The sequence below is a fragment of the Lytechinus variegatus genome, chromosome 3, assembly GCF_018143015.1.
Source record: "Lytechinus variegatus isolate NC3 chromosome 3, Lvar_3.0, whole genome shotgun sequence".
Classification (NCBI taxonomy): Eukaryota; Metazoa; Echinodermata; class Echinoidea; order Temnopleuroida; family Toxopneustidae; genus Lytechinus; species Lytechinus variegatus.
In genome coordinates, this window is record NC_054742.1 from 71610619 (window position 1) to 71619569 (window position 8951).

General features: G+C 36.1%; 1 protein-coding gene across 1 annotated transcript in view; it reads right to left on the bottom strand.

Annotated features, from left to right (window-relative positions):
• LOC121411856 (regulator of nonsense transcripts 2-like) overlaps positions 1-8864 on the bottom strand; it is a 33331-nt gene extending 24467 nt beyond the window's left edge. The window contains exons 1-10 of the mRNA XM_041604737.1: positions 8777-8864; positions 5636-6638; positions 4740-4935; positions 4181-4228; positions 3727-3888; positions 3077-3328; positions 2597-2644; positions 2062-2231; positions 1207-1381; positions 668-760 (exon numbers count right to left, since the gene is read on the bottom strand). Coding sequence (XP_041460671.1) covers positions 668-760; positions 1207-1381; positions 2062-2231; positions 2597-2644; positions 3077-3328; positions 3727-3888; positions 4181-4228; positions 4740-4935; positions 5636-6618 — 2127 coding nt within the window. The 5' untranslated portion in view covers positions 6619-6638; positions 8777-8864. The remainder of the gene's footprint in view (positions 1-667; positions 761-1206; positions 1382-2061; positions 2232-2596; positions 2645-3076; positions 3329-3726; positions 3889-4180; positions 4229-4739; positions 4936-5635; positions 6639-8776) is intronic.
• Positions 8865-8951: the final 87 nt, after the last annotated feature.

Sequence of the window (8951 nt, forward strand, 5' to 3'; positions counted from 1 at the left end):
ATGTATTCTATTGTTTTATAAATTTCTAATGTATTTCTTTGTTTTTGGACTTTTTGTTTTTTATTGTTTTTTAATGGAAATCATCGGGGACTTTATTTTGACCATAAAAAAGATAAAACTAATTGATTTTAAGCAGTAAAAGGAAAAATAATGATACATTCATGAATTTTGGCGGATTTATCACGAACAACGTCGAGGAGGGGGGGCTGATCTGCCGCTTTAGGGTTAACTCTAAGAAGAGGGGGGGGGGCTGATTCAGCCCCCCCCCTTGACATTTTTCACGATAAATCCGCTACACGATATTTTTTGACCGCGTCACTCCCTGACTTTTTACTTTCAGGTCTTGTGCAACTTTTGAAACCAAAATTGTGACCCTGGGGTACGCGGTTCCGAAATTACAAAACATTTCGTAAGAGCATGCAGACCGAAGATTGCTCAAAAAGTGAATCTGTGTACAAATCCAATGCAAATAGTGTTTTTAGCCAAAATTCATAAAATGTATCATTATTCCTTTTCTACTTAAAATCAATTTATATTATCTTGTTGATGGTCAAAATAAAATCTCTGACAATATCCATTGAAAAAACACTGAATCAGCCCCCCTCCAGTCTTCCCAGGCATCGAAAAAGGTTAATACTGATAATTTAGGTACATGTATTCAACTTACTGCCATTGTTGAGGTATTCATGAGTAGCTTCTGATAAGCAGCCTGCTTGTCCTCGTGTTTCTTCCTTCTCTCTTCACTGAGCTCACCTTTATTCTGTTTCAGGAATAAAAGTCAGGTACATTCAAGAACAATACAATGTGTGCATGTTCAAATACACCTTGTTAACAAATAAGTGTAGAGGTAAGCTGTTCCAATGGACTTGCACATTAAAATTAAGTATAATTTTATTAGTTATACTGTGTCCATACGTACGCTGACATTCTATTGTATTTTTGTTGTATGCTCAAAATGCAAAATAAATTATTAAAATCTCAAATAAAAGATAATAATATCATCAACAAAAATAATAATCACTATTCCTATCTATTTCTATAGGTACCACTTGCCAAGATTTCCTCAAGGGAACATGGACCTGCATGACTGTTCACATGTATTCCTTTTTTTTTAAAATTAAATAAAGACATGACTTTACATCATACTAATTGTTAGGAACTAAAAATAAAGAAGATAATAAATTTCTATAAAGCTCCCTCTTTCACCTGCAGCGTTCTTCTGTTCTGTCTCTCCATATTCTGTAGATCCTTATGTTGTCTTTCAAGATACTTGGACAGAGATCCATAGTGGTCCTTCAGTAGATTCTTGTAAGCTGTCTGAAGCTGGGTGGAGAATACCTCACTTGATACTAACTCAAGGTTGTACTTTTCTGCCATTAGCCTGACGAAGAGAATAAAGAATAAAGCATGATTGAACTACCAAATAATTTGTAAAGGATATGATGTGGTAACTAAAAGATTCAATAATTGAAAATAGTGTAATTGTCTTTTGAAAAAGTTGAATTGCTTTCATGTCCAAGGACTATGGATTTAAAAAAGTGTTCAATTTGGTCTCTGTCTCTTAAAAAAAGGTCCAAACTTTCCTCTCTAATGACTATTATTCATATTTCATTTGAAAAGAGATCAACACAACCTTCCACAGCAGTCAGTAAAAAAGCCAGTGGTTTTTACCAAACCTGTGCACTGGAAAACTGAAATATCATTGCCGAGGATTTTTATATGGTTTAAAGATAAAGAAGATTCTACTGCAACTAACACTAACAATTAATCGCAATCTTGTATCACTTTGCAAAATGCAAGATCATTTTCATTCCACAGGCCAATTTCCTCAAATGATCAACCTTTTTGTACATCCGACCCCCATTCTTCTCAAGTCTTACTTCACTTATAAACTGACCAAGTCATGATCCTTTGAGAACATTACAGACTGTCAAGGAACAAAGAATCAGAGACAGAATATGTAGGGGGTTGGTCATACATATTTTATGGAATTGCCCCACAGTTGAATTACAGCTGCAAGTTTCTTGCAGAGCCTCATTAGTCCACAATGTCATTCATTACCTGTGCTTCCTAGGGATTATCCCTGCAAAATCCTCTCCACAATGTTTGGTAAAGCTGATGATGATGGTGATATAATTATGATTCTCCCTATCTCCTTTCATAATAGCAGATAGCTGGTTGTTGAGAAGAGGCAGTCCTTCTTTCTCGGTGAAAATCCCATTGACAATTAGCTACAGGATGGAAGATATAGTTGAGATTATTATTTGTTGAGATTGAAAAAAGAAAAACTCTTGTAAACTGGACATTTAAAAAAATATTGAAAATGAGTATGAAGAGATGTAATATCAATATTTGTGTATTTACATGTAAAATTGTTTTTAAAAAGGAGCAACATCTGAGTTTAGAGAAGTGGTGTCGCAAACTGGCAACACATAGGAATACGTCAATTCACTGTATGATAATGTCCTTGGGCAAGGCATTTAATCTTGGAGAAGTTCTAAGGTCATCAATCTGTCTCCCGAACCAAAACATTTAAACCTTGAACATTGATTAAACTGTTGACAACTAGATTCTTGAGATCATGGAAGATGCTCACCTCAGCAAGGAAACGTAGTTCAACTCTGATCTTGTTATCAAATACAACCTGTAAAATGCATTATAAAAAGGAAAGAAAAAAAAGAAAGAAAAGTTGACCTAAGCACAAAATTATGCCAAACTAAAAGCTAGAACATTCGATGGAAGACAAACAAAAATACCCGATATATGTCTATTTCAAACTACAAACTTTCAAATTCTTTTTATGAAAACATGATTTCTTTTAGCACTACATCAAGAGCCAGTCTTATAGAAATAGGTTTTGAAATCGTTTGTAAGAAAATTGTTAGATAAGCAATATAAATACAATCAAACATGAATGCCCCAAGAAAATAGTACAGGTGTGCACTACCAAAAATCCCCTCAGAAATAAAGAAAAAAAAAATTTATATCTAAACATCACTCTTGTCCTACGACCCATTTAAGAATGGATAGCTGTAATCAAGAGAAGATAACTCCTTGAGTAAAATAGTTTTGATACCTGTTGTTTGTTCTCCTTGTCCTCTTTTTTGGACGGAGCAGGGAGCGCCCTCTGTAGTCCTTGGAGCAGCTGAGAGGAGAACTCCTCATAGCGAGTATGAAACAGAGAACACAGGTGAACAGCACAGGCAATGTCAGACATCTTGAGCTTGGCTTCGCTGAAGGCTATGGCAGCCTCTCCGACATACTTGGTCAGGTTGAGACCCTGGAATTCCTTGGTCAAGGAATCTTTCTGCTGCTCACTCAAAGTTTTCTGGAAAGAAGAAAATATGAAACATTCATACTGTTAAGACTTGTACTCCAAATCTAGAGTAATTCTGTTTCAGTACTTGGTTGTTTAGCGATTACCTGAGTACAAGAAACATTGAAAGAACAATATGTTAGATTCAGAGTCATACATCTTTAAGCAGGTGCATGGCTATTCACAAATAGTATGGGAATATATTTCATCTATTGTTCATTAGGGGCACTCCGTACAGCCACGATACTTGCAGATATCCCAAAGATGGAGGTATCAACAGGGCTACTCACCAATTATGCCCAAGTCAGTTTGAATTATAAAAAAACACCAAATATGAGATAAGAGAAAGATGAAAAGACCTTCAGAATCATTTCATATCCCCGAAGGGAAAATTGAGATGATATCCTTACCAGTTTTCGAATAAATGCAGTGTTTTTCTTGAGACTGGAGTCTAGCTTGACAAAGGAATCTTCATCAGGTCTCTCAGAAGCTGCAGACAGATTCTTTGCTCTAAGAGCCATTTTGGCCTGCTTCCTCTCCAGCGCCTCAGCATGAGTATCCCTTGCATGCTTCTAAAAAAATAGATGTGAAGAAAATGATGCAAGGTAATAATGTTACTTTGAAACATATTTACACAGTTCTATTTCATATGAAAATAATGCTTTATGTTATCATTTTATAGAAATGAAGATTAATTCCAGTTCAAATTAGCATTATCCACTTATGAACTGCCTACATAAACACAATTTATATCTCCAATCATAACAAAGCAAATAAAACAAAATTTTTATTTTACAAACCAAAAAATGAAAGGAATGTAATAAAACTAAATTGTGGACAAAGTCAATCAAATATGTATCTCACCTCTTCTTCCTCCTCCTTTTTCTTTGCATTTTCTTCATCCAGGCGTTTCTGTATTGGAAATGGAAAAAATAATATACAGTAGAGTATACACACATCAATTGATAATGAATGTTCACTGAACTAGAAAGTACGAGGAACTGTCTTTTCTTCCCATTTCAAATACTTTGTAGATTTGTACATTATCAATAACATATATTTTTAAGAAAACAATATCTTGATAAGTCTGCGCAGCGCATTATCTATATTTAAGTTCAGATAAAGAAATGATGAATTGCGTGTACAAGAGTGTAGATAGACTATTGTTCTACCTTATCAAATGCAGGATATAAAAGAAATATACCAGGCCTTTGTTTTGAAAGTATAGAGGGAATTATTCATCCTCGGTTGTACTGGCCAAATTAATATTTTTCCCTAATAAGTAATGCCAGTCCAACCTTGGAAAATAATTCCCGCTATACTTACTCAAAGTCTGGTGTATTTGTATATTATTTTTGAAGTATTAACTTTTGCGAACCTCCAATGAATGTGAGAGGAAACTATCAGTTTTCACTATCATTACCTGCTCTTCGGCTTGCCTCTTTTTCTCCTCTTCCCTTTTCACTCTATCTTCCGCTTTCTTCTTTTCTTCCTGTATCTTTCTGGCTTCATCTTCCTTCTTTCTTTTTTCCTCATCTTCCTTCATCCTCTCCTCCCTTCCCCTTGACTTGTGATGATCCTCTTCTCGTCTTCTTGATCCTCTGGAATCGGTTTCTCTTCTGCAAAATTTACAGAGAGGGCATTATCATGTATTACAGTCTTGGAGGTTTTGTAATACAGTAGTTCTACAAGGTACTACACAGAAAGATTAAAAAAAGAAATACTTATTGAATGGAAGCATACAAACTGGAAAACCTGGAATGACTAAAAAGTGCTTGTAGACGGTAATCGGAAAGGGATAGTGAAACAAAGATTTGTCATATATATTCTTTAAAGAAGGAGTGAACTGTGTGTGGTCTCTCATTGACTGTGTGCTATAAAAACATAGTCTTAAAATACACACATTTTTCAGATATCTACTATACTACAGAGAATAAATTGACCTATAATTGTATTTGTATAGAGAAACTAAAATGTTTTGAGAGGAAAAGTAATTGTTTTGCTACTTGGTAGCATAATTATTGCGGTATAAATGTATTGAGCAGTTAATTAGCATGTTGTCATTCAAGTGGGTCTATATTATAAGAATACACTAGCATTATGGGTCAGGAAACTGGCCAGGTACATGTATGAGTAGTTGAGGACTCGAGATGGTGATATTGGTTCTTATCTGCTTTAAACAAAGATTATACTATATCTATTGTAATACCATGAAGAATAAGAAAGGGGAATTGTTCAATCAAGCTCCCATGACAGTACTGCCATTGAAGACAAATTTGAATAACTATCTTTCAAAGAGGAAAGTTCCTGTCAACTCACCTTCTTTCAGAAGATGTTTTGTCTTTATAAGGGTCTCCTCTTGGCTTATCTCTATCCCTGGCTCTCTGGTTACCTCTTTCATTCCTAACGTCACTTTCTTTACCTCTCCTTTGTCCAGTCTGTCCTCCCTTCTTATCATCATATCCACTTTTCCCATCAGAAGTCTTCACTTCGGCAGACACCTTCCCATACTTTTTCGGCTCCTCTTCTACCTTCTTGCCAGTTCTGCTGCCAGAACGTTGGGCCGAGTAGGACTTTCCTCCACGTTCTTTATTGGGTGGGTCAGTTTCTGTACTGCCTTGACCACCAGTGATTTTCCCTGGTCTGTCCTCTGCTGATTTCTTAGGCTTATCTTCACCTTGTTTATTTTCTTTGACAATGGTTGTTTCAGCTGCTGAAGATTTCTGTTCTGCCTTAGCAACCCCATCAGACCCATCCTGCTTTGTATCCCCTTTACTGAACCGTGCTTCCGACTTGCACTGCTTATCGTCAACTTCAATGTCACCTCCTTTCTCTTCTTTACATACAATTGCATTTTCTTTGTCTTGTTCTATCAACATTTCTTTTGAAACTTTTGGCACAGGTATTGGGATGGGAGCAATGGTTTCCTTATCCGACATGTCCGACTGAGAGTCACTGCCTTTATTCATTTCCTTCACACCATCATCATGCGCTTGCTCCTCACAATCCTTGGATGCAGTAACAGCATCCTTCCCATCATCCACAGCTACAGAAGAGTCCTCAATGGTCTTTGCATCGCTTGATACTTCTTCATTCCCCGCTCCAATCTGCTCTGGTTTGGTATCTTTTTCTTTGGGGCCGGTGTCTGTATTACAATCTTCTGTGACCACTCGAGGCTTTTCATTCACTGAACTATTCAGATTTGGAGTTTCATCTCCAGGATTGTTAGTCTTGTTTCCATCCAGTGCACCGTCCTCTGATTGTTCTTTCACAGCAGCCACCTCTTCTTTCAGCGGATCCATAGTTCTTTCATACAGTCATCCTGGAACAAACGGAACAATGAAAGTACCTGTTAATACAACTGCAGTATAAACAAGAGTAAACATGTATGATGATGTTTAGTAAGAAAAGGAGTTACAGTAAGGTGATAAGTAAATAACTCCATTCTTCCTACCAATTTTGTTATACAAGACAAATAAAAACAGCATTTACAGATTAAAAGTATATCCAGCCTTCCAAGAATCAACCAGTAATTTATGGCCAACATTTATTACAATTTTATAAGAAGATTAAAAACTCTCATCCCATCTAGGTGTCATCCTTAAAATGAGAGATGTTTTATTTTCTAGGACTGACTTCATAATGAGTTTGATGACAAGTCTGTATGCTGTGGGGTGATAAATCTGACAAAAAAGATGGTGAGCTAGGGGTACAGATCTATTTCTCTCAATCTACATATCACAGGTTCTATAAAGATGTAGAATGCATTTAGAACACTTCTTTCTGCTGTTAATTGCTCTTGGTTGAGAGGTAAAAGGAGTCAAGTAAGAACTCTAACAGCTGTAAAGTCAGATTGGCAAGGGTTCGAATCTCACCCTACTTAATTGGATCTTTTCTTTCAGTTGTAAATAATAACATTTATTCCATTGAAAGTAGACTTGACAATTGTAAATTTCAACAGAAAAAAAAAAGAAAATTGACTAAATATTCACTTGGTCTAGCAGTTTAATGGCAGCTCTACCAGACTACCAGTGGTAGATTTATGGTGGCTGGGGATTAACTAGACCAAAAGCTTTGGTCTCTGTTATTTTGGTTGTTCAGCTGAACTCTGTTGGCTTCACTCACCAAATACAGAGACCAAAGTCTGTACAGGGGACTCAATGGCCATATGTTTATGTATTAAGTTCAGATAAAACAGTGAAGTTAAAGTGAAGTTGCACGACAGCCGAGGTAAGTCACTGTTTTTGTTCCATTTAACTTGATTTTTTTCCCCTGTGTTTTGGCAGTAGAGGCGCACGGCCAATATGGGAGACTCTCTCCAATGTGGGAGATAATCTCCCATTTAAGAGACTTGGTGTGCAAAAGAACAAAAGAAACAACACCAACAAAAGCATAATTTTTTCTACCCAAAATTTTGTCTCACTGAGGTTAGAAGCCCATTTGTTTTGTGTGTGGATGACAACAAAAATCCTTTTCCAAACAAAAGTAGACGGTAAAGTTTTAAAGTAGACGATGAAAAGGGGTAATTTTTTATGAGGAATCTGCTTATTACATTTTTATTTACTGCCAAGGTAATCCTTTGAAGCAAATGTAAACAAAGGAAACCGGTCTCCCAAACTGAAGACTGTCTCTGAAATTGCACACCCAAATTCTTTACAAAACTTCTCTGATATTGGAGATAATCTCTCTCATGTGAGACAGTCTGCAACATTGGCCGTGCGCCTCTACTGTTTGTCAATTAATGCCAAGAGGGAATATTAATTTGAATTTCGGACTTTTGGTCCCATTAATTTTCAAAAGTTTGATTAAAGACAAAAATTGAAGAGCCCCGATGGGGGACTGTAAGTCCCCTAATGGTGGCTGCACGATAGCAAGCCATCTGTGAACGAGGAGAAATTAAAAAAAAAAAAAAAAACTCCTCAAAACAGACGGCTGCCAGCTGTCTAGCTAGGGATTAACTTGCACGGTTGCACCACACTTGTGAGACAAAGAAATCACAGAAATTTAACAAGCTTAAAAGCCTTACAAAATAGATTTTAGATTCAAACTGTCAAACTTTATTTTTTTTTTTTTTCAAGTCATATTTTTTCAAACTACCCAACATGCCCAAGAAGTAATAGCTTGATAGTACAGATTTATAGTCTTGCAGCAATCAGCAAGTGATCTTTGACCACAATGGATGAAAATGAAAATGAAATAGAAAATCTTTACAAAACATTTCTGTGGTTATTTCACAACAAACAAAATGACACAGACAAGACAATCACATCCAACCACACAAAAATTGAAACACACGGGACTACACTGGCAAATAAACATTTAAACTTTACTTTATCCTAGTATTTCCATTACAACAATCTATAAATATAAGTCAGTCGGAATAAGATTGGTATTACAGTTATTTCGGGGTACTTTCAATAATGTAAATTATTTATAAGCAGTCAAAATTTAAGATCTTACGAGTGTTGTTGGAGCGGAATCAGTGACAAATTCAAAGGTCAAAGGGCTTTTCCACACGTCCGGTTTCGGCGCGCGCAAAACAAAACTGTGTATTGTGGACAGGTGCCCGTGTTGTTTTGAATGGTTGAAATAGATGGATTGATTGAATCTACTTCGTATCCCTTCTGAAAATTTC